The sequence below is a fragment of the Heliangelus exortis genome, chromosome 10 (assembly GCF_036169615.1).
Source record: "Heliangelus exortis chromosome 10, bHelExo1.hap1, whole genome shotgun sequence".
Taxonomy (NCBI): Eukaryota; Metazoa; Chordata; class Aves; order Apodiformes; family Trochilidae; genus Heliangelus; species Heliangelus exortis.
In genome coordinates, this window is record NC_092431.1 from 22534740 (window position 1) to 22560817 (window position 26078).

The following is a 26078-nucleotide window of genomic DNA, read 5'->3' on the forward strand; positions in this document are numbered from 1 at the left end:
GGGGAAGAAAAAAGTGGCTACCGAAAAAAAAGTAGATGGAAAACTTAACAGTAGGATGCAAGTGTTTTTTATTTCGACAGTGCTGGGACAATGGCTACAGAGTGCTACTTAATCACTTGCAGATATATAACTTTTCTGTATTTAAATCTTCACAGTTAAAGGCTAGTGCAGATCTTTGAAATTCAGTGATTCTCTGAGTGGTTTTTGTTCTGGATGGGTTTAACACTTGAGGTGTGACATGCCCTGATTTCTCAGACTGGCTATCTCGGTGGCAGGGGATGACTGTGTTGGTGTCTGTGCTGTGGTGCCCAGGGCTGCTCTGGAATTCATCCCTGTGGGCACCTCTGTGAGCAAGGCAAGGCTGAGTTCAGAGAGCAGCTTGGGAAGCTTATAACATCCCTTGGATTTTTCCCTCCCCACTGAAGGATCTGGTTAACATCTAATTAAGATGTTTAATCAAAACCCTTAAGTAATAGTGCTGTTCTTGAAGCTGAGCTGCAGGAGAGCTCAGAAAAGAGGGGAAGGTCCCCACGGCTCTCCCTGGCTCAGCTGGCTGTTTGCGAGCAGATACTAGGAGATGTTCAGTGACACAGATGTGGCACCGTGTCTCTCTCGGAGCATCCTCCAGTCAGGCTCCACTGGCAGCCCCATCCAGCACCGTTTTGGGATAGGCTCTCAACCTAGGTGCACAGATTTCATGCTTGGTTGAGCTGGTGGAGTTGTATCTGTGTAAAGCTGGAAGAATGGAGAGCAATTTGAGGTCAGTTCCTCTCTGGGTATCTGTCTGCGAGTGATTTATACATTAGTGAACCTGGCAAGGCACTGCTGGTGTGACTGTACCCTGGTTTCTATGAAAATAGTGTTTGGGTGTTAGCATCGGCACCCTTAGCTGTGTTGAAAGGGAGTGTGGAGAAAAACATTGCCGTTTCTGTTCAGCCTACTAGGAAAATTGCTGATTCTTTGCTATTTTAGGAATGGAATTTTGGATTGCTTCTTGTCAGGAGTGCCTCATCTTCTCAGCCTCGCTCTCCTAAGTCGTAGCAAAGCATATACCTGCAAGAGGAGAGCTGCCGAGCTCAGCTTTCCAGTGCCACTAAAAGTCTCTATGAGTATATAATGTCTAGAATTTAAAACTCATTAGTGTTTGAGGGAGAAGAGGACTTGTTAAAACACTGAGAGATTTTTGTACTGTGCTTTAACCTTTAAAAATGTGATGAAGCAAAAATGTGCAGTAGTGCATCACTTGTTGGTATTGCATTTGGTGTCCCAGTGCTGTGTTTCATCCTCTTGTAAGAATGATGTGTGTTCTTGTGGACTTTCTGTCTCAGCAGATGATGACTGCCTCTTAATTTGAAAGACCTTTCTAATAAATCTGAAAATATCCCTTCACCTTGCCGTGTTTCTGTGATGAGGACCATGGGCGCATCATGCTGTCTCTCTTTCTGCACTGTCCCAAATAGAAAACCCATTTGTTTTCCTGCTGTGGAGGGTGGGCACCTCAGCATGTCGCAGAATTGTCACAGTTGGAAATCACCTCTAAGATCACTGTGTCCAACTGTCAACATTCCCTGCAAATAAAACGTACTAATATCTGTATTGCCCACTGGAACATGTCCTGAATTGCATCATCTACGTGGTTTTTAAATACCTCCAGGGATGGTGATTATCCACCTGCCGGGGCAGCCCATTCCAATGTCTAACTGCTTTCTTGGTAAAGGAATTCTTTCTCATATCTAGTCTAAACCTCCCCTGGTTTGGGGAGGGCCAGCAACTTTGGGCCATTTCGTCTAGTCCTATCATTTTTCACTCGAGAGAAGAGGCCAGCACCCACCTCCCCACAACCTCCTTTCATGTACTTGTAGAGAGGAATAAGGTCTCTTCTTTCCAAAGCCTCCTATTCTCTCCTTTCAGTGAGGTGATCTGACGCGATGCCATGTGTGTGCCCCGTGCTTGCCCTGGGGTGCTCTGTGCTCAGAAGCATGTTCCAGAGGAGCTGGCTGGTCTCTGACACCAGCTGCACCTGCAGAGGTGGCACACGTGTGATGTGCTGCTGGCATCACTGGGCAGCAGGTTACTTCACACCCCAGCTTCCCTGGGGGAGGTCAGGGTTGGGTGACTTGAGTGCTTCACGAGGTAATTTGAATGCCGTATGGGATGCTGAGCCCACAGAGATTAAATCGATTTTTTAATTTTAAGAAAGTTGTCATTGAGGTGAGGCAGTGCTATGCAGGAGCACCCTGCGTGCCTGTTTTGTTGTGTATGACTACTCGGAAACACCAAGGAAAAGCACTTAGGTTTCCCCAGTGTTTATAAATACAATATGGTGCAAACTGTCAAGCAAGCTGTTCCAAATCACGTAACGCCTGTGCTGCCTTCCCTGCTGTGCTCCAATGGCTTCCCCACAGGCTTGGTGTTCATTTGACGTTTAAAGCTCCCGGCACACAGCTCTGGCCCATCTGCTGCCGTTTTTTCAGCTCTCCTCCTCCTGCCAGCTGGGCTGGGGACATGGCACTGCGGGCACCAACCCTGCCTGCATGGTGAGAGCCCAGGCTGCCCCAGAGCATCCTGGCTTCTACGCCAAAACTGCAAGTAGGGGTGGAAACTCTCTCTTCAAGTCTGGTTTGTCCTCCTGACATTCCCTGCAAATGAAGGGATAAACCCCCCTTCTGGGAGGTGCCCAGAGAGCTGAAGGTGGGGACAGATGGGCTAATGGTGGCTGGGGGCTAACCTTAGCTGCACAATGGGGTTTGAAGCCTCCAGCTTCGTGGTGGCCTTCCATTCCCCATCCCACGGTTTTGGTAGGGCTGAATGGAGCCTGTTGGCTGGACACTTCACTCTGAAGTGTGCCAGGGTCTTCTGTCTTATTATATATAAAAAGATGAGATGTTTAATAAACTCAGACCCTGCTTTTTCTTTTATAATTTGTGTTCTGAAAGACTGGTAGTAAACGGTTTATTAAATAGAAATTGTGTTTTATTCCTGCAGTTACATTTCAAGCTGGTACCAAATGATTTTGTAGGAGACCACCTTTTATGCTTCCTATAGCAGTTTAAAAGATTGCTAGAAAAATAATCCAGAATCTAAGGAGGTTTGGATAAAGACAAGCCAGGACTCTGCAACAGGGTATGTAGTGCTTTTATGCAGCCAAGCAGCAGATTTTACCACGGAACATCTGGGCACTGGCTTGAGTTACAGCACAGATTTTAGTGGGATAACAAGTCTTGTTTGGCTCTGCATTCATTTTGAAGTCACTAAAGTTTATATGAATAATAAAACCGTAAGCCTATTGCCTCACTATTTTCAAGGGTCTCCTTCAGGTTCTTGCATCTCTTAAAAGCCAGTTTATTTTGTTTTGCTAAGTGGATATTTATCCTTTTTGTCCTCAGCTTGCTTTCGGAGGAGACAGATTTCCTAATTTGTGCTGATGGACACCCCAGTGATGGTAGGTTCCATTTGGCCTTGCTGAATGTGCACGTTTTCTAAATTAAGGGCAGGCTAATGAAAACTGCACATTTCTCGATCAGTGCATTCAAGGGAGCTGATACTATGAACGTGGAAGACTGTGTAGCTGCTCTGGGCTACCAGTTCAGCCTGCTGTGAGATTTAAAACATGAGGGAGGTTTTGTTCTTTTTCTGTTTGATTCTAAAGTGGAGAGGAGAAGGGTGGACCTAGCTGAAGGAAGGGAAAGACCTCCTCCTTCATGCAAGAAAACAAGTTTGCAAGCCTGTACAATAGGGCACAGATACTGGTGAGAATGCCCAGTATCTTCCACTATCTAGCAAGAAATGCATGTTTGCAGTGTGAGGTGTGTGACAGCCCGTGAAACTAACATTTATCTTGCTTGCGGAGATCTGGTGTGGTACCAAATGCTGTTGAGCTCTATATTTTGGTGTCCCTGACTGTACAAGTAAGGTTGCAGGAGAATAAATCAGAATTATATTAAAGGAAAAGAATATATTAGGGAAGACCAGCAAGAAGTGACTCGAGTACTGCTTGAGCTCTGCAAAATAACGAGGGGTGCAGTGAGTGAGCATCGCCTCAGAGAACAGGCAGAGTATGGAAGTGGCGTTCCCCATGCTTCATTTTGCATTGTGACTGGGAGTACACTACTTCTGTGACAAAAATCTTCATGACATCAAGCAGGGATAGTTTCTGCCTGAGAAAACAACTCAAATAAGCTAGTGCTCATGGGTAGATGTTAGGAGCTTTGGAGGCTGAGATGTTATGTTTGAAAACTTTAACAAAGATGTCATTAGGAGAGGAAGTATTTGCCCTTAGATTGGGAATTAGGTCAGGGCAATAAATCATAACTCCAGGAGCACATACTTACAGCTGGAAATAAATTAAGAGAGAGAGTAAATATTAAAAGAGGTTTGTTCTTTTGGATTGAATTTTCTAATATGCATTATACAAGGACACCCACTGAACAGGAGAAAGATAAATGTTATCACAGAGCTGTAATAGGAACCAGACCCAATCCTGGTGAGTGCATAGGTGACTTTGACTGCACCCTGGGGAGCACATCAGTCACGCAGGACACATTGGAAGCAGGCAAAGTGTTGTCTTTTTCAGTTGATGTGTGGGGTAGATGATACTGTAACTTCACCAAAACATGATGGTCTGGGGGAGATTTTACAGAATGGATTTAAAAGCCACCCAAGTAATCGGCAACACAAGCAGTGTGAGAACCTAACCCTCAGTTCATGACTAGACCCATAAACAAAAGCGTACCAAAGCATACCAAAGGGATGCAGATGAATCAGTGGGCACCATTCTGCACAGGGAAGGGTGAGTGCTCCAGTAAATGCAACATTTTCAGCATTTCCCACAGGCTGCTCAAGAGCATCTAGATTTGCTAGGGTTTTGAATCAAGTGGTGAGTGCTCTGGTTTTTGGGTAATTAAATTCATTAGTTAGGGAGATGTTTGTTGCTTGTATGACAGCTGAGATAAGAAGCAGTGGATACTTACTGCAAGCACCTGGAAATATAAAAAACAAAGGGCAATAATTTATCTTTCCTACTTCATTCCCCGCTCTGTGCGTCCGGATATGAGTGCCCCTCCAGTGTGACCCTCACGCGCTCAGAATGTGACACACCACTGAGGCCGACACTTCCCTTAGAGTTAAAGGGGAAAAGCCATTGTTTGCCTAACTAAGCATATTCTATTTATTTATTTATTAAGGAAAAGTCACTTTAAAGGGGCTGAAACTTTACTAGGGTGTAGAGGAAAAATTATGCTTTTAATCTTCCTCACTTTTAGCTTGCTCAGTACCATAACAGAGCAGCTGCAAAGGCTGGTGGGGAGGTGGGCAGGAGGTGTGATGGCATGGCAGCTTCTTAGCATAAGTCTGCCGTGATTGTTCAGTAGGGTAGATGGGTTTTAGAAAACAACCAGAGTCTGGTGAAGATGTGATCTCTCTCTCACTACTTTGTTTAGGTACAGCAGATTTACCGCTAATTTGTTTATAGTCAAACAGTCTAAACGTGTCTCAGCATTTTGAAATCCAGGAACCTGATGCAAATTAAGCAGTTTACAGATCAGGATGATGGTGGTAAGGGAAAGCCAAGTGTCTTGGAGCTGCCAGCTGGTCTCTGGATGTGAAGGAAAACATCAGTGAGCAGCATTAGCAGTTTCTAGTCCCTGTTCTTTTTCTTCTTCTGGCTACTAAATCTGCATTTAATTCCCTGTGGGCTTTTTCTCCTGGGTATGAATTACTTACTTCACTATGATTTGTAGGACTAATAGGATCTTACCCTTATTTGGAGAAGACCCTAGGGGCACTTTCAAACTGATTTTTCAGTAATGAGAAATATTGAATGAAAGTCTAATAGTCCTAGGGGGTATTAAAGTTACAGTTTTGCAGGAAAGATTTAATGTCAATCAATTAAAACTTTAATAATCCTGTTATAGTACAATAGTTGAAAAAAATTAATACCAGGAAAAATAAGTAGGCTTTAAGATCCATTCACATCATGTCAGGAAGTCTAACTTAACATTTGAATTAAGCAGGTATTTCAAAGCAAGAGGATAAAACATCTCTTGCAAGTGTGTGATTGCAGAGTGGCTGGCTCAGGGAAAGAAAAGGTGCTACGTAATTTATGGAGCACATTCTAATTCCCACTTATTCACAAAAATTGTGCAGTTGTGCAGTGTTTATAAGAAAATCCAGGCAATTAAGGCTTTAATTAGAAAGTGCAAAATTCGTACACATCAGTGAGACATACTCCCAGCAGACCAAAACACTCTCCTGGTTCAACTTTTTGCTCGTTGGGGCTGGGTTTGTGTCTGTCCCCATCTAGCACAACAGGCATGGCCAGCGTGGATTTTGTTAAAAAATGTTCATGTGTGGAGTGAAGTGGGACCCAGAGGCATCATCCTCACAGGCAAAGTCCCTCCACCCAGTTCCAGCCCAAGTCACTTGAACTTTCTGTTGCCTTGAGGCAACAAAGCACCACTGAGCCAATACTTGTTTGAATTGACAGCTTTTTGGGGTTTACAGTGCAACATTAAGGGAAATGTTGAAATGACACTTATGCCTTTAGCAGTAATCTTCATCTTGTGGTCATTTCCAGTCGCTAGCAAAGGGATACCCCCGGAAGTCAGCACTGAGTCCCACGCCACAGCTCTTGCCATGCCTTGCCACTTTGGGAAGGGAAATTACCCTGGTAGCCACCTCTGAATGCACAGGTTTCTTTCTTTTCCCTGCTTTCTTTTTTCCCTGCTTTCTTTTTTCCCTGCTTTCTTTTTTCCCTGCTTTCTTTTTTCCCTGCTTTCTTTTTTCCCTGCTTTCTTTTTTCCCTGCTTTCTTTTTTCCCTGCTTTCTTTTTTCCCTGCTTTCTTTTTTTCCTGTCTTTTTTCCTTCTTTCTTCTCCCTTCTTCTCCTTGCTGTCAACTGCACACGTATGGTTACCATAAGAGGGCCTTGAAGGTTTTGGGATTGTTTGGATGTTCATTCACCCATTACAATCTGACCTATCCACCCGTATATTTTCTCTCTGCTTTTGTTCACAGTAACTAGATAAAGGACTAACCTTTCGCCTGCCAGCCTGGACAAATAAACACTGGCCCAGCAGTAGAGTGGAGATGAAATGTCCCCTTTCTAGAATCTGTTTTTTGAGATCCCTTATCACAGTTCTGCAGTTAACCTCAGCAAGTTTGAAGCTCCTGCAGCAAGTCCCTTCAGAGCACCCATCTTTTTGTAGTCGGGAAAGACTTCAGCATGATCATGACTTAGAAAAGCCAGGAAGTGTTTGTTAGAAGGCCACCCTGGAGACTGGCAGCTCCCAGACATGCTCCTGTCCTGCTTTGGGATTGTGGGATGGTGGCTGGCAAGCTGTAGTTGGACTCCTGGGGTCTTGTAACCTCTTCAGACCGATGCATCTCTCAGCTCTGACTGTGGGCCCATCTGTGGCAGCAATCTCTGTGGCTGTGCTTCACCATCTCTCTGGCCATAAATCATTTGGAGTGTTTGCTGCTGTAATTTTTCTTAGTGGTGAGAGTGAGGATTAAGAAATGGGGGTTGGACCCTCCACCCATGGGTCTGGGTGGGATAGATCTCCCACACCTAGCCTTGCAAAGGTCAGACAATTTCTGGAAGCAGAAGCTTGGGTTTTCTCTGGAGGTGGTGGGAAGTGTCAGGCACTGTGGGGGGTGTCTGCAGGTGGCTGCATCAGGAAATGTGGAGCGGACAACCTCCTTCACTCAGTTTTCACTAGCTTACTCAGTTGCCCTTTGTTAGGTACCTGTGTCTTTTTTAAAGCAGGATGCCAAGGAAGTAAATATCAGTGGGCAAAATGTAGCTAGAGTGAGCATTCCTGCTTTTTCAAATCCCTGCCCATGTAGAAGTGAGCTTGAGCAGAGGCAATTTTCAGAACACCCCACTGCCGTGGTGAGGCTGATGGTCCTGCCTGCCATGTGGTTCACTTGTGGTGAGGCCATCCTGTGCTCTCAGCCACTGCAGACTCTGAGGTATCCCCAGAGCTGGTGGTGTGACCAAGAAATTGTATGTGCTGCTTTCTAGGGGCAGTGAGGATAGGACTGGGGGACAATATCCATGATGGCTCTAGCGAAGTTTTTGTTGCTGTAACTATTGCTGAGGTTTGCCAGCTCTAACTCTGAGTGTGCTGGTAGAAATATGTAAATATCAATATATTCAGCACTATATTTGATACTTTCCATTTTCAAACACTTGACAAATGTTTACATATTTTCAGCAACCCTTTTCCAACTCAGGAAAATGAGACACAGTACCTCTGAATTACTGTGATCTGTAACAAATCATTATGAGAGAGCCCCTTAAGTGTTCATTAAGGACTTTGTGGGGCCTAAGATTTCCTTTGTGTAAATCTGAAGGCAGATAATATTAAAACTGAATCCAACTTTGGATAGCAATTTCAATCAGAAAAAAAAATTGTATTCTGAGCATAATTAAGAAATTGGAATAATTTTTGGAAATTTTGGATGATCATCTATCAGCATAACATGTATTACTGTGGCCATAAGTAAAATGGGCTAGACTCCTAATTTGGCAGAAGTCCTAGTTTCTTTGAAGTTAGGTGAGGATCTGGGTTACATGATTCAGGTGTAACTACAAGCAGCACAGGGTAAGACTGGAAAAAAAAACTACCAAAAAACAAAACAAAAACAAAACCAAACAAAAAAAACCCCAAAAACCCCAGAAGAGAACAGAACAAAATAGAAATTATTTCCTCCCTGTTCATGTAAATTCTATTTTCTCCTTGTCTCTTATCTAGTTAACTATGAGTGTGCCTGGATTGAAAAAGACAATCCAACCTTACAATTGCATTTAGTGCCAGATGCCTCCTACAGTTTTCTTGGTGAGTTCCTGTTGCTGTGTGCCTTTGCTCTAAGATGTTCCCTGCCCTTCCAGACTGCTGCGGGACACCACAGGGGTGCAGTCACTGCCCTAGGGATTGGAGAATCACTGCTCTTACAGGAGTTGTTACTGAAGCTGTTGTCTGAGGGTTTTCTGGAGAGCTGCTGCTGTTGCTCTTCATGCAGTTGCAGGCATTACTGGTTGTTACTGGTTAGCCTGGAAGCGCTGAGAAATCCTAGGCAGTGAAAAGGAGGATAGGGTAAAATTACAAATGAAAATTTCTGAGTAGTCATTGCAGGAAAAACTGTGTGGAGGTAGGCAAGTGGCCGTGAATACTAATAGGCTGGCTGTGGTTTGTAATCCTGTGTATGTGTGTACTGCTGTGTCTGACACTGAAGAAAATTGCCTGTCTAGTGGAAGCTGAGGGAATCTGTGTGCTTAAAGGGGTTTCAAAGTAGTCAGCAATTTTACCTTTTTTAAATCATCTACCAAAAAGCAGAAGGGAAGAAGCTCATAAGCAATTCCAGTGTGCTGGTGACACAGCTCATGGTTGTTGCTGGAAGGACTGGAGGCTCCAGTCCTTTACTTTCTTCCCCTGAACGAAACACCTTGCTGGCCATAGGTGCTGCCAGGTGAGCAGCATTCCCAAGGCCCCAGGCAACTTTCACTCCTTCGGCAGCAGTTCATACAGTCAATGGTCTTTGTTTTTATGTTTTATTCTTCCCAAAGGTTTTTCTGCCCTTCAGCTGTAATCACTGGTGGTTTGAGGATGCAGTGGCAGAATGCATGGACCTTGGTTCCGCTCCTGCTCTTTATCCTACTCTCACATTTAGGGCATCCCTGTCTGTCCAGGGTTTTGGCATGGGCACTTGCTTGCAATGCAGTTCAGAAGTATTCAAGAGAAACAGTGGGAAACTCTGTACGAAAAGCAAGGTGCTTGTGTTGGTTATAATTTGTAATTGTTTGTATGTGCTCCTCCCCACTTATCCCCATGCCGAAATCCATTATGGAGAGGCAGGAACTTGGACTCAGAGAGCTGTGCTGAAGGGAGAGTGACTTGGCTGAGGAAAGTAGCTATTGTTTCATGATTAAAGGAAGGGATTATATTGGGATTTCCTTGAACAAGGAAAGTCACTGCCCCACTTTTATTGCTTGTAACAAGGGGATAATAATTACACTCTGTTATAAAACACCTCCAGATCTTGTGATGAAAGATTTGTGGTAGAGCTGCATGGCATTCAGAGTTGGTTATCTTACATGGCCTGGAGTTGTGCAAACAAAGATTTATTTACCTAATCTTATTTCTTCGGCTGGGGTTCAAAGCCTGCTGAGACTATGGAAAAAATTCCCCTTCTCCAAGCTGGGTGTCTGACATAAGGTTTTCCTCTGGAAAAGCTGGGATCAGTCAGCCATCCCATGATGCTTGCCCTCTCCAAGAGTGATGTCCAAACATCTGGGGATTTTGTAGAGACTCGGGAGATGAGCTGGTACAATAGTAAGGACACAGACCAGCCCGTGCCAGGGCAGCCAAGGGAAGGGGAGCTCAGCACAGGGCTGAGACGCCAGCTGGCTGCCACCCAGGGCTCCAGCATATCCCTCCTTCCCATGCTCTGCTGTTTCCTGCAAGGAGAGGGACAAAGGAACAACTGAGCATTGTAATGGAGATCACTGGGGACTCACTGTTTGTTTGGGTTTGTCACTCACTGCTGGGTCGTGTGGGTCGAGGTGGCTGTAAAGGAGAGAAGTGCTGGTATGTGGTCTCTGATTAAAAAGAAAAGAAAAACTACTAGGCATTTCCTCAAGTGTCCCATGTGGCATCTCCTGGCTCAGATGGTTTTTGAAGCATCCAGCTACCACCATCTCCAAGATGGCGATTTTCATGTAATCAGAGTTAAATCTGTTTCCACTAAAAGTGGAAAAATAAATAGGGCTCAGTTTAGAAACAAAATAGTCCATGCAAAATTTGATTTTTTGATACCATGTCTCCCTTTGTATGTTTGCTTTTCAACATTTCTAATTTGAGACAGCTCTGCATTTTACAATCTTATCCCTTCAGAGTTAACCTCTACCTTAAACTGTAGTTCATTGCCACTGATGCTCATTAAGGATTGGTGGAAATGTACCCTTACTTCTTATATGTTCTTGTTTTACGTAGTTGGATTTTTTTCCCCTGACTACTGGTTTGCTTGGGTAAAACAATACTCCTAGCAAAAGAGAATTGTGGGTTGAATTGGAATTGCAAAAGGTGGTCAGTTAATCCACAGATTATTGGCAGGTGGACTCTTAAGCACTTCAAAGGCACCATTATAGTCCATCCTGCCCATGTGTAGTGAGGGAGTTTTAATCCATGGATTACAGGTCCCTAAATGCTCTCGCCCTCCCAGTTAAAGCTGGTCCTGCCAACTAGAGCTGCTATATCAAGCCAGCCATGGTGCTACACAAAAATGTTGCTTCTTAAATTCAAGGTACGGCGATATGCCCCTGTGTCCTTTTCAGGGCTGCATCCTCTGTCTTCACAGGGAAAGGCTTTGGGCTGATGCACACTTCTGGCGGAGGGGTGGCTTGGGGCTGTGATGGCTGTTCTCCTGGATAGGCTCCCACAGCCCAGGCACCAGGGGGGACGAGACAATAAGTTTTCAAGAGTGTTGCTCTTTTAAAAAAACCCACCCAAATGAAAAACATACCAAACGTTTTCCAGATCCTTTAGGGAATGGTAAGTATTAAATGGCAGGCCTTCCCTTTTACCCTCTGGTCTCCCCGTAAACAAACAAACTGAGCAGTTCTCAGTAAATAATTTAATTTTCAAAGGTATTATTTTTTCTTGTTTGCAACCCTAATTATATTACAATCAGAATTGGTAAGCACTTGTAAACTCATCTATGTCTGTGGTGATAACTTTGTATACTGAGGTGCATGTATTTGAGTTTTATATCTCTGGAAATGAAGTGTGTAATGGGAAATCTCACAGCCTCTTTACTTGCAGCATTCCTATGAAAAGTCAAAAAAGTCACACAGTGCCCTTTTATTATTGAAGCTGGACTTAAATTATGTCAATAAATCTACAGACTCATTAGGAGATGCAGTGTGGGTAATGTAAACAGCCAAAACCACCCCCAACACACCCAAGTTTAAAAATAGGATGTAAGGAGGTAAAGTTAACCACCCATACAATAAAATGAGAAGAAATGCAACACAAAAGCACTGTGGCAGTCAGTGCCTTGAAATTATCTTCACTAAATTACAGTCATGCGCTTTCCACTCTCTGTAATTAAACATTAGGGTTTATTTATTCCAGATGTGTTTGCTGCAAGCAAACCCAGATCTTTTGTTTGTTTTTTGTAAATCCTTTACTGCTCTGTGACCTGCAGACAGTTGACAAGTAAAGCAAATTATTTCTGTAGACTGAGGCACTTGAAAATGTAAATAACACTGGCATTGCACATGGTGGATCTTATACTCATGTTCTCTTTTCATGGAGCATGGGTATGTTGGGTGACACTGAGCCTTCCTGTGAGTCAGTTCTTGGCTTGCTGGGTAGGATTTCTGTGACAGGTAGCTCCAGGTAATTTTTTCCCTGCTGCAGAACCTGAGCCAGTTGCAAATCCCCTTATCCTCTCTGTTTCTGCTTGACTTGCATTTTACCTAGGTATTTGCAGGCCTTTTGTATGGTTGAAGTTTGTTATACAAAGGTCTTAAAGGATGGACGGAGGGCCTGTGTATGTGGGATCTTACCCCACCTTTTGGAAGGTGGGGTGTAGCTCTACAGCAGTGAGAAAATCATTTCAAAAGATGGGAAGGAATTGTAACAATCGTAAAGTCCGTGATCTGATTTAACAATAATTTTCACATATGTTCTTATAGCTCAAGTTTATAAAAAGGTCAGACTGCAGCTTTTGTTTATTTATACATATTTGTTTAATTTTCTGAAGGAAAACAAAACAAAAAAATTAAAGCTTTGGCAAGGTAGTAATTTTTGAAGTGTTTAAAACCAAATGCAGGCATGCACTTTCCACCTGTTGATCTATTTAGATAAATCCACCTAGGTTTATTGAATAAACCTCTTCAGAGGCATAGCTGTTTCTGTCAGTAGTGCAGCCCAGGAGCTGCTCACCCAAGGATGAGACCCACCACTGGCCTTCCAGGTTGAAATAAAAAGAAACCCTGGCCACCTGCCCTGACTCCCACTGCCCCAGCATTGGTCTGCCTGGGCTTGGCAGGCAAAACTGGGTGGCTCCATCCAGGTGAAAGGTGATCTGGAAGCAGCCCTAGCTGGGAAGTGATAGGGAGTCCCTGGGTGTTCCTGTTCCCAGCCTGGCTCCCCAGTGGTCAGTCTACTAAGGTGAAAAGAAGGGAGGGGGAAAAAAAGAGAAAAGGGAGGAAAAAAAACCTTTTTTCCTCACGTCCCCCTCCTTTTTTTGGAAATGGAAGATTATAAAAAGCACGTTGTGTTTTCTCAAGGACATTTTTCAGTGCTGCTCTTGGTCTAGAGCTGCGAGCATCTGCATGTGCCACCCTGGTCCCTCCATGCTGTGGCAGGTTTTTACCTTTTGTTTTGTGTGATGCTCCTGTGTGCTCCTGTGTTACTGTTGTGCTCTCCCACCCCTACAGTGGTGCCAGCACTATCAGCATCCTGGCATGGCTGGCATGGCTGGAGATCCCTTTCCCCTGTGCCAGGGTGGGACCATCTGGGTGGGTGGGACCTCCCCCGGGGTGCCAAATTTGTCCTGTACCCACCGCTCTGCTCCTGCTCCATACACAGCCTGTCGCCTGGGAATGGGGCAGGCGGTCGACTTTGTGCTCAGGTTTAAGGATGGGTTAGAAAAAAGTTTGGGGAAAAAGTGAGAGGTAAGGCTAGACCATTAGAGGGCACTTTGCAATCTTGGAGAAATAAAAAAAAGTGCTTATTATTTCACTTCGGACTGTTTACTTTGGCATTCTCTTAAATTCAGTGATAAACAGCAGGCAAATCCCTCCAGTCAGCAGAAATATATCAATAAAATATTGACTCAGAGTTTGAAAGAAAACAAGAACAACTTGTAGAAAAGGGAATAAAAAGTATTTAGGAAGCAGCACAGTCTGTTGAATAAAGAAAAATCACACAACGTGTTTCACATAATTTGTGTGGTTTTACAGGGCAGTGGTTAGGCCTCAGCTTGTACCTGGCTTCTGAAAATGGCACTGTCTCAGGGCAGGGCACACCAAGACAAGAAAATTGTTTGTTGGGAGCTCCCAGAGGCTGGGAAGGAGAGCATGCACTCACGTGCTCACATCTAGAAAGGGCATTTTCCAAGGGACTCTGTTGAAGTCATTGCCGAGTGATGAAATTGCTCAGAAAGAAACAGGGAATGAATAAATGATATTTTTGCTTTCCTCTGGATGTTTTCCATAAGTAAACAATAAAGGCTTTAGCTTAAAACTCTGCCAAATTATAATGAGTGCACTGGAAAAAAAATCTGGTTATTAGCTGGTGTGAAAAGGTGGTATAACACTGACAGCACTGTTTCCAAACTCTGTGAGTTTTGCATGCCACTCTGCTGGTGAGGTATCTCGCCTTTGGAAGTGTCATGCATGAAAATTGGGCCCATTTTAAGCTTCTGAGGCTGGATATGTGAAAATGAAAGCATTCAAAATCCCATTCACTTGCAAAAGAAGAAGATTATGAGACTTGGCTTTTTCATTAGCAGTTGACAGCTTCACAAGCTATTTCATCTGTGGGGTGGGCTGGTGCTGCCTTCCCAAGCTGAGCAGGGATCACAGATCTAACCTTAAGGTGTCATTTGTAGTTATTTTTAAACAAAAATGTTTTTAAAATTAGATACAGAAATCAGAGACAAATATGTACCTTGCCTCTCCATTCTAGTTGTTAACAGGGACAGAAACACTGCGTCTACAGGACTTTTTAAAGTGAATTAGATAGTGAAATTATTTAAGAAGTGAAGCTTAGGCTGGGCAGCCCTGTAATAAAAAATGGTTTATTTTAATAGAGGTTACATTGTGCTGGAACTGACTATGGGACTGCTATACAAGACTGCAATTTCGTGGGGTTCACAAGGAGGATGCTGTCTGCGGAAAGTGTCAGAGTTTCTTACCTAACCAAATAATCTGCTCTAACTGTTGTGATTAAGTTGGAAAGAATTTCTTCCCTCTTGGCCAATGATAATACTTGAAAAATCAATAAACAATGTGTTAGAGCACCGGGAACTCATCCTGCTTTGTGTGAGGGGAGGTTTCTCTTGACTTCAGTGACTCAAGTCAGCAACTATTTTGACTTACGGTCTTTGCTCCTAAAGGTCAAATGTCATTAACTTTGCTGATCAGTATCAACACTCCAGTCTGAATTTGAGGAAATGTGTCTGTTGTCATCAAAAGCTTAGTCAGGACCTGGTTGGGATAAATTCTGATAAACGCTGGGGAATCTAAATCACAATTGAACTAGAAAGAGAAATTGCATGTTTTATGTAAAGCCCTTTACTCCTTTCTCTTCTGCAGAGCAGAGCACTGCAGTGACCTGTAATTAAAGCCTACCAAATAGTAAAAAAGCACAAAACTATAAAAATATAGGAAGATGTGGCAGTGTTGGTGGAAAGACCAATTAAATGATGATGTTAGAAGCAAGGGGACCAATATGAAGGCAAAAAATAGCCCTCTGCTGGCCTTGCTGGTGCCAGAAGACTTGGCTGTCCTGCAGGTGGGTGGCTGTGTTCAGCTGTGCCAGGAGGAGGACAGACTGTGGGACACAAAGATGCCACAGCCACCTCTCTACACACAGTAGAAGGGGAGCTGGAGGCTGCAGGGATTTGGGAAGATTTTGGCAAGAGCTTGGGGTGAGAAAAGAGGATAGAGACCCCATGCTACCTGTGGTGAATTCCTGCATTCGGGATGCTGATGCTTAGTGCGAGCTTCAGCACAGACGTGGTGATGAGAGGGGCAGAGACAGGCAGGGTGCTGGCCACTTGCCTCCATGAAGAGAGTGGGAAGCTGCCATGGAGCCAGAGTGGGTGGGCTGGGGAAGCCTGCACGGGCCTCCTGTGGCTTATTTGGGGTTTTTGGAAGGTATATCCATGGGAGGAGAAGGGAGAAGGCTGCTGGGCTTCCCTCAGGGGTACCTCTTTCTATTTTCATGAAGTGCTTGAAGGGAAAGAGTGATTTTCTTGTGCCTTAGGCTACATTATGCCACTTCTCAAGGAGCTTTGTGTATGGTATTTTTATATAAAATGTTAGGGAAAGGTCAAGTGGAGGGGGAACTCCCCCCAGTCTCAACAGCAGATATTATCTTAAAGGTGAAAAAAAGAGTTTGCTATAAAGCTACAGTTAACTTACAGTGTGGTACAAGGAGCATTGCATGACCATATTCAGCCAGGTAACAACATGATAGAACTATTCCTACAGTGAGATAAAACTGTTCCTGCCAACTCTGTTTTTTATCGTGTGTCCCCAAAGCCAGTGGCTAACACACTTTAGGTAATAACCTAAACCTTTTTTTCTAATTAAAAAAATATCAGTTAGCCATTTAAACTCGCTATACTCATATCAGAATTTTTTTTCCCCCTCTGCTACCCCATCCTCCCTTACTAGAGACATTACATATGAGATCCTCTACTGCAGAGGAAGGAGATTTCCAGCCTGTCCCACTGTATATGGTAGTCATTACTGACCTAGTTGTAGACATAATAGTGAAAGGCCAAGATGATGAATTATTATGCCTAATTTGTAAGGGATTCTCAGCTTTTGTGTTTTGCAGTTCCTGTCAGGTTTGAGGATTAAGCTCTGCTGAATTGTATGCTAATACCAATGTGCCTTGAATCTGCATGGGTTTATATTGCATCTTTTCCTAATTCCCTATTTATATAAAGAATTCTCTGTTTTTGTAAAGAATAAATGTGTGTGGTGCAGCCCTCCTCAGGTGGGAATCCCTGTCATTGCTGTAGGATGCTCCTGCTGTGTTGCCCACTGCTGCTGGTGCTCCTGCTGCTGCCACTCAACTCCAGGCCCCAGAAGTTACCTACCAGAGATGAGGAGCTCTTCCAAATGCAGATCCGGGACAAAGCGTTTTTTCACGACTCGTCAGTCATCCCAGATGGAGCTGAAATTAGCAGCTACCTCTTCCGAGACACCCCTAAAAGGTATTTATGCCCAGTTCAAGTGAGGAGCGTGTACGCTGAATAGCTTTATTTGCTGATGTGTTTTGAAATGAAAATTGGATCCAAACCATAAAAACGCAAATGCTAATATTCTATCCGATGAAGTAAGTAACTATGCGAGTTTCCATCCCAGTCTGGCCTCCCCGGCTGAGGTTCTGTCCAGTTCATTTGATCTCTAGGACAAGCCCAGAGCTCTCCCAGGCCACAGAAATTCCCTGAAGTGGGGCTAATAACCATGTCTGGAGGCAAAGGGAGTGGGAAGGCAATTAGGAACTGCAGGCTTACCCCACGACAATTGTCTCTCTTCACCAGTTCATACTGTGCTTTAAAGAAGCAGTATAAGTCAGTTCTGTGTAAACTCCCCACTTCCCAGCCTCAGCTCTATAGGTCAGAAAATACGAAGGTTAGACTGGGGAAGAACCTGAGACTCCAAACAGTTTGGGCAAGATCAGCATTGCCAACCTACCTCCTCATGTCACACACCTCTTTAAGCCTTCATTAGCAATAAATGTTTTACAATAAATGACATGTAGCACTTGGGGGGATGCAGGAGGACAGCTGAAGGAGTATGGAGCAATATGTGGGGCCCCTTTCTGGGGCCCTTACCTGGACATGGCACAAAATGTGTGTCCTGCTTTGAAGAGCATATCCTTAAATTCCAGGAAAGAACCTGTTTCCCTCATTTATATCTTTGTAACCATTTATACTATTTAGAGTTAGCAGAGGTGTAAAAAGTGAAGCTGATGGGAGGGGAGGGCAGGAGTCTAGAAGCCTCACTGCATGTCTTGGCAAGCAAAGACAGCTCTGCAGCACTGCGTTAGTGAGGGAACTCTCCTCACCTCCTTAGTTCTCACCCACTGGCCTTTCCCTATTCCCTCTGCACATGCTTGCCTGTTGCACACTTTTGTCTCTGTTGCCCCAGCAAAATCAGTCTTGATTATGTTAAGTCAGTCCCTGCTGGCTGGGTGCCATCAGGTTTTACTTACATATGGGTCGGTTAACCTTCCCCTAGATATTTCTTTGTGGTCGAAGAGGACAACACGCCCTTAGCAGTGACAGTGACACCCTGCGATGCGCCTCTGGAATGGAAACTGAGTGTTCAAGAGCTGCCAGAAGAAGCCAGCGGAGAAGGTTCAGGTAACAAACCAACAATGACTTCCATTGTCCCTTTCTCCTGGATTTGAAGCCACTCAGACCCATCTCTGTGTGACACCGTGTCTCACAGCAGGTCCCTCTTTACGATCTTTCACTGTTTGGATCTTCAGCCCGTCCTGTTGTGCAGGAAACTGGCAAGCAGGTAGCAACATGACAAGGAAAAGAGCTGTAAAAAACTAGAAGTAAGAACTGAGGTTATAGTTATAGAGTGCACTGGATGCTGCCACAACCAACTGTTTGCCCTGGGTAGCTCTGCTCCACAGAGGCTTTGCTGGGAGCTCTGTACACACGGGGCTGGCATGGAGCTCACCCCTTTGAGTGGACTCATCTGTAGATGAGTCTATCTGCAGTTTATCTGAGTTTATCTGCAGGTAAACATACAACTGCTACTGAGGAAAGAAAAGATCTCTGGCTTCCAAAGCCTCTTGCACATGTGCTAAACATCGTACACACTACATTGTTTTGCAGACACGCCCGTGGCCCCCAACATATTTAGGCACAAAACTTTAGCTTGATTCAGAGGACCCAAGCCAAGAAACAGGCAGCTCCCCTGGGGAGCTGCACAGCATGTCCATGTTGGGTGCTTAAAGTAGTCTAGTGGAAGGTACTAGCTAGCACTCGCAAGACTCCACTAATACTGGTCAGGTAGAATTTCTTCTGCGTCTGGTTTTATCCCAAGTGCCAAAGCAGTTTCCCTTTCTCATTTGACAGAATTATCTTCCTCAGGAGAAAAAAACCTTCCTTTCTTGCCTCACTTTTGTATTTTGCATAGAAGTGTCTCTTAAAGTTTTATTTTCTCATTTTCCCAGATCATGTCTGTAAAAATGTTTTTCTTTGCTTATAACCCAGGTGAACCAGAGCCTCTTGAGCAACAGAAACATCAGATTACTAATGAAGAAGGCACAGAGCTGTTCTCTTACAAAGGCAACGATGTTGAGTACTTTGTGTCTGCTAGTTCACCATCTGGTTTGTACCAACTGGATCTGCTGTCAACAGAGAAAGATACACATTTTAAAGTGTATGCAACCACTACTCCAGAATCAGACCAACCTTACCCTGAATTACCTTATGATCCCAGAATTGATGTCACTTCTTTGGGACGTACAACAGTGACGCTGGCCTGGAAACCAAGTCCCACTGCCTTCTTACTTAAACAGCCCATTCAGTATTGCATAGTCATCAATAAAGAGCACAATTTCAAAAGCCTCTGTGCTGTTGAAGCAAAGCTCAGCTCTGATGATGCCTTCATGATGGCTCCAAAACCGGGTCTGGATTTCAGTCCATTTGATTTTGCCCTTTTTGGCTTTCCCTCAGACAACAATTCTGGCAAAGGCTTCCTAAAGTCATCAGCAAAGTTTGGGCGCCAAACATCTTTGAAGCTGAGAGTTGATCTGCATAAAGTTTGTATAGGGAACAAGAATGTCTTCACAGTGTCAGACCTGAAGCCCGACACGCAGTATTACTTTGACATGTTTGCAGTGAATACCAACACTAACATGAGCACCGCATATGTTGGCACCTTTGCCAGAACGAAGGAAGAGGCAAAACAGAAAACTGTAGAACTGAAGGATGGCAAAGTTACAGATGTATTTATCAAGAGAAAGGGAGCCAAATTTCTACGTTTTGCTCCTGTTTCATCTCACCAAAAAGTCACTTTCTCTGTTCATTCATGCCTGGATGCTGTTCAGATCCAAGTTAGGAGAGATGGAAAACTTCTGCTGTCACAAAATGTGGAGGGTGTGCGGCAGTTCCAGCTTCGGGGAAAAGCAAAAGCTAAATATCTGATTAGGCTGAAAGGAAGCAAAAAAGGTGCTTCTATGCTGAAGATCCTGGCTACATCCAGGCCTAACAAGCAGTCATTTCCTTCTCTTCCTGAAGATACGCGAATCAAAGCCTTTGACAAACTCCGCACGTGTTCTATGGTTACGGTGGCATGGTTGGGCACACAGGAGAGAAACAAATTCTGCATCTACAAAAGGGAAGTGGATGACAATTACAACGAAGAACAGAAGAAAAGAGAGCAGAACCAGTGCTTGGGTCCAGATACAAGGAAGAAATCGGAAAAGGTTCTCTGTAAATACTTCCACAGTCAGAACATCCAGAAAGCAGTGACCACAGAGACAATCAGAGGCCTGCAGCCTGGCAAGTCCTACCTGCTGGACGTTTATGTGATAGGGCACGGTGGGCAGTCTGTGAAATATCAAAGCAAATTGGTGAAAATGCGGAAGTTCTGTTAGTGCCCTTGTACACAGAAATAAATGGAACTCTGGTCTGAACATTATCCTGCTTCTAAGTATATGGATTGACTACTTCCACAGTTGAGAAGTTGTGGCCTGTATTTGTACTGTGTAGAAAAGATACCAACTTGTATATTTATGTTTACATAAGTAATTGTTTGGAGGAACTGAGGCTGGTGCTCTCTGGTAGCATCTGGCAGTGGTATTATCCTGTGTCTGGCGACTCACATGTGATGCTCACTAGATGTCCAAGAAAACCTTAAAGGAACTGGCATTCCTGTGCTTCCATATTGCTTAATCTGCTCCTAAATTATTTTATACTTAAAAGGCTGAGATACATCATTTTCCCACCTTGTTATTCACACACAAAGCTCACAGATGTACACCCTTTCTCTCAGTGTAGATGTTAGGGTTTCTGTAAATTATTTTATAGAGTCTTGTTTTAAACGTTTCTGTTTCTGTGATTGTAAACTGTTAAAATATCTCCCCAATAAAATACAGATCTAAACTAAGTATTAACAGGGTTTCACTGAAGCAGTTTAATTGCTAATGTAAATTCTTACCTAGGCTCATTTTCATGTTTAAATACTGTATGTATTCAATGTACAGAGTTGCCATAATGTTATATTCCTGTACATAAAATTAAAAATATTAGATTATATATATCTTTTTTTTTCTTGACATTTTAAGAGGGCCAAGAAGAATGGGCATCCTGAACCTTGAACCAAATGCAGCTAGGATGTGCCTCTCTTTGGCTGCTTCTCAACTTTTTGGGCCAGGAGACTGAAGTCCACTAGAATTACTGATGTTAATGAGTCACTTAACATCTGCCAGGTAGTGCAGGCCACCGAAAGAGGGGTATTTGTGGCATGCATTTGTGGTTTACAGTGAAACAAGTACTAAAGGAGTAGGTCAGCACAGATGAACTTCACTTGTTTTGGGTGAGGCTGGATCTTGTTTCCTCACATCTCCTTTTTTTTATTTGAAAACATCTCTCTTGATTTCTTAAAGTGGATGGCTTTAGTAATACAATGCCTGCTAGATTACTGTGCCAGGGGAAGCAGTAAATGACTACAGCTGAGAATCCTGCAAGAACAGGACTGTGGTACAAGGGATTGATCCCCAGCTGCCAAGGAGATAGTTTCCCTATGTTTCACTGTCCAAAGAACTACTGAGTCCTTAGGTAAAGGTAGCAGTTGCATTTTTTAAGCATTTCTCTGTTCACTGCTGCCATTTTCGCAGGAAATGGTACCCTTTCCATTATAATGTTGGCTTGAAAACATAGGTTTTGTGTCATTCCAGCTCTATTTGTTCCCTTTAGCCAGGCTTCTCTCTTTGTCTGCAGTATGTCACAAAATGAAAAAAATCCTTAAGATGCGTGCATCTTCTATGTCAGAACGCTGTATTTTTTCAAAGAAAAATGTCACCATATACGTCCTTATTCTTACTGAAATTCCTCTTTTACCAGACAACTAGCTCTGTTTATTCTTCTGTGTGAAACTGAGACCACACTAGTATTTCATCTGTTAATCATTCTGTTATTATTCAGTTCTTAGTGGAGTCAAGTGGATCTGAGAGAGTTCTTATTTCGAAGGATGAAGTAAAAATAAGGGCAGCAGTCTTTACACAGTTCAAATATGTCACCCTTAAGTGGGAGGCAACTGAAGTGGGTATCCTTTACTGTGAATGCCCCAAACTGAGGGTTTATGAAGCACAGAACCTGCGTAAGGAGTCATAGCATGGTGATCAAAGAGCTTTCCTCTCCGCGTGGCTGCCATTCGGCCTGGCCATCAGTGCAGTACCAACTATATGTGTCTTCATCTTGCTTACCTCCCCACTGATTCACAGTTTTCTGTCCACTGAGAAATAAAACACATTTACAGACTCATTTCATGTGGGCGGCAGAAAACAGTCACTTTGAACTGTTGGTTTGCATTGGGTCTCAGTAACAAATGTGGACCCTCTCATTAATTCACTATCCTACCTGTATTTCTTGCTCCACAATTAAGCATATAAGAGAAACTTGTTAAAAGAATATAACAGATGGGTACCTGCTCAAAAAAGCCATCATCAAATACATACTCAAATATATATAGCATATAAAAGTTTTTCTAATCACACGGCTGGAAAGGTAATTAAAGCAGAAGCATTAGCTTGGAAATAGAAGGTTAAATGGAATTCAGCATGGGTATTGATGGTATGCATCCTTTTGGGAATAAAATTCATGCTGGAATATGCAGTTGAGGCACAGTTGAGGGCTATAGGAAAGCAGTACTTGGTGGCCCACCCTAGTGGCAGCACCTCGTTAAGGCATACATACTGCAGGACTGTGTAACAGAGAAGTCCTCTGCAGTTATCTTTGTTGTTGCTTGGTTCAAAATGAGTAGAGTCACTGAGCCATTCAATACCTTCATCAATCAAAGTGGAGCTTATCTAATACAACAGATTTATTTACTGACAAATCTGGCAGAAGCCTTACTCCGTTAACTTCAAAGAGTCACAAGGACACAATGCTCCGTGAGTTACAGAAGACTAAGGCTATAGAGGTATCAAAACTGCAGAATAAATCAATCAGTTGAACACAGAGGCATACAACTTCATTTCAAGGGCTCCGCTTGTAAAAACAACATACGGGTCTCAGCAATTTTAGGAGTGATAACATACAAGGGAGAAAGAGAATCCTTGCTTAGAACTGAAAACTTGTTTTTACCTTAGCACTTGGAAAAAAACCCAACAAAACACAAACAAAAACCTCAAGCACTAGTCGTGATTTCTCAAAGTCCTTTCAATATTTAGCTTTAAATTATCATGTCTGAATACACAGATGGGATGCAAAAAATACGTTATCTAAGTACATAAACAGTTATAAGCAACTGTATACCAGGAACCCTGAACTCCTCTCTGCTTGGAAAACTATTCTAAAACCTTTGTGACAGCAGAGATCAGTCCACCAGTTTTGAGGCAACACATACATTTTGGTCTGATGGACTACACAGAAATTATCCCAGATCCATACAGCACAGCCAGTACTTTGGTTTCTCAGTACTACACCTATTAATTCAGATCACTGTGTCTTCAGAGTTATTTAGCAGTAAAGACCCATTTCAAGAAAGCATATGATTTACATTTGTTTTGTACTGAGTAGAATACATGAGGCTGACGGCTGGTGTACATTATGAAAAGCTCTTACCCTAGTTTAAAGACTGACAGTCATAAATATTACTCATATACAAGTAAGCTGTTTGACAGAGCCTTAGGAAGATTCAGTGTTCACCCACCCCTGCTTGGCCCAGTTAGAGAAGCTGTCTCTTCGATGTTCTACAAGTGGTATTCATTTTTATCTTGTCTTGTAAAAAAATATATTGCTACTAATAAAAATGGCAACAAACTTTGTACTTGCGAGCAGTGTTTAGTTCCAAATGCTACTTTGTCATGTAGTTCTGCTGATCTGGATAGAAAGCCTTCTCAGATTTTCAGGCCACTTTCAGTAAGCACTTCAGGTTAGAGTTACTCAAGGGAGACCTTCCTTTTATGTCTCAGATGAAACTCACAGTTCGGGCATGGATGCGTATTTTATCTTACTGTTTGGCCAGCACTAGGAACATAATTCACGTTTGAAAAGTGTGGCATCCCCTTGCAGTGTTTTTGTCTGCTTCAGAAGTGCAAGCCCATTTCCCAGAGAAGCCAAACAAACTCACTTTTTGGCACAACAAATTAAATTAGCAAACGGAGAAACTATGCTGGGAAGGATTACTTAGCTGACCGCACTGCATGCTGGCTTTTGGTCCAGGGGACAATTCTCAAAGCAGGCTGGCCAGCAATTTCCCCTGCTTTGTATATCAATTTCATTAGTAGCTACCTGGTAAAATTAATGCCAGTTGGGCCCCTGTCTTGTCACATGATGCTTTGTGCCCACGCAGGGACCTGTTGTGGCTGGCAGTCAATGCAGGGGAAAGCGTTCTCCTGTGTGCATCTCATTTCAGGCTTTGGGCTTTTAACTGGGAAGCCCTCTAGAGTACAAGGACCTTGTATTGACAGCATTTCATAAATAATGTGTGTAGACTAATTTGAATTGTTTCTTTAGCCAAGAATACATTTGACTATTTGGGAAGGGGAGGTTGTTTTACTTCTTTTTCCAACAATAGTAACCTATATCCTCCTCAGTCACAAGTTGCTTATGGTAAACTAAAGTGGACAATTGAACTGTGCTTTTCCACTCTTATTCCCCTTTTCCAGTTTCACTGGGCAAGCATTCCTGCAGGTCCAAGCTAAAATGAAGAGATAAAGTCTTGGAATACGCAAAGAAAACATCTGATAAGACTTTGAATGCCAAAGTACACAGGAAGTTCTCATTCTAGTGCAGGGAGTTAGGAAGGACTGGAGTATTCCTGAGGTATTAACATATCCTTTCATGTCCTTTTCCATTTCATAATGTTTGCTATTACTTAAAAGGTATCCTGGCATTCCAGCAACGTTGGAAGCCTGAGGGACATAAATGTTTGTTTCTTGCTTTTTTTTTTTTTTTTTTTTTTTTTTTTTTTTTTTTGCCTGTTACATCTGCCTGCCAGTTTTCAGTCAAACACATATGCTTAGAAGATTCAGTGTAATAAAATGCACAGTTTTGCCCAATAAACAGAGCAATGTCACTTCCTTTTCTGCGAGGCAAGTAACAATGATTGTGTGAAAAAACCTGGGGGTGTGGCATCTTAGAAAAGCCACCTACTGAGGCCACAGAAACCTGAGGAATACCCTGTAAGAACCCCTTTCTCTGCTGGCCTTCCCTCTTACATAGATTTTTATGGTGATATGGGTACAAAATAAAGTCACACCAAACGATGGCTTTGCCATCTGCTTTTGCCTTGCTTTCACTGATGTGAGCAGCTGCATAAAGTGCAAGCCAGCTCCAGGGGGACATCAGCCTGCTCTTGAGCGTGGGGCTGCCCCTCAGTACCACAGAGCCAGGGGAGGATGCAGCTGGGCTTCATTAGCAGCCCCTCCACTGAGGCCAGGTGACCCTGCTTCCTCTAACAAGCCTTTTAACATCAACTATAAAAGGTGCCTGTCCCCCTGTGGGAGGAGGGAAGGTAGGAATGTGTTGTTGGAGGTAGGTGGTTTAGTCTGTCTTTCAGAAAGTGTTTCTCTATTCCCCTTTCCATCTGAAAAATATACGTACTTCTTGTATTAGGTTTCTGGAGCTAGCTAACTTCATGCCTAAGGGGTTTAATATAAACTGTGGTATCTTCTTACTTTAAAAAACAATGAAAGAATTCTGGAAGTATTTATCTGCTCCCTGAGTAAGCAATAAGTAAGTATTTCATATCATAAATGTGGGTTGATAATATAATAGCAAAGGTGTTAAAAGGCTGATACAGAGGAAATAATGGCTATTTTTGGGGGGTGTTAATGCTGTGTTGGCACATATGCTGATTGCCATCACCTCTGCTATGCCTGTATTTTAAGACGGGGTTCAGATGTTAGTTTAGACTTTTATTTTGTATGGCAATAAGGGTAAGCTCTAGGCTGCTTAAGGCTATGGGTATTTAGAGGCTTAATTTGTTTTGATCTGAAGAGGAACTAAGCCTATCTGTGATCTCTGCACATGTATTCAATGGTACTTGGTTGTTTAATTACAATGCCAGCTGTATATTTAGTGCTTGAAGTAAGACACAAAAATGTGAAATAATTTTTTAAAAAATATAAATCTTGT

At 43.2% G+C, this 26078-nt stretch overlaps 1 protein-coding gene across 3 annotated transcripts in view; it reads left to right on the forward strand.

Annotated features, from left to right (window-relative positions):
- The window catches only part of NDNF (neuron derived neurotrophic factor), a 30016-nt gene extending 8984 nt beyond the window's left edge, over positions 1 to 21032 (forward strand). The window contains exons 6-8 of one of the 3 annotated variants that reach the window (XM_071753915.1): positions 16712 to 16961; positions 17992 to 18116; positions 18984 to 21032. In XM_071753915.1, the coding sequence (XP_071610016.1) occupies positions 16717 to 16961; positions 17992 to 18116; positions 18984 to 20371 (1758 nt within the window). In that variant the 5' untranslated portion in view covers positions 16712 to 16716 and the 3' untranslated portion in view covers positions 20372 to 21032. The remainder of the gene's footprint in view (positions 1 to 16711; positions 16962 to 17991; positions 18117 to 18983) is intronic. The other 2 variants (XM_071753917.1, XM_071753916.1) reach the window with 2 other exon arrangements.
- Positions 21033 to 26078: the final 5046 nt, after the last annotated feature.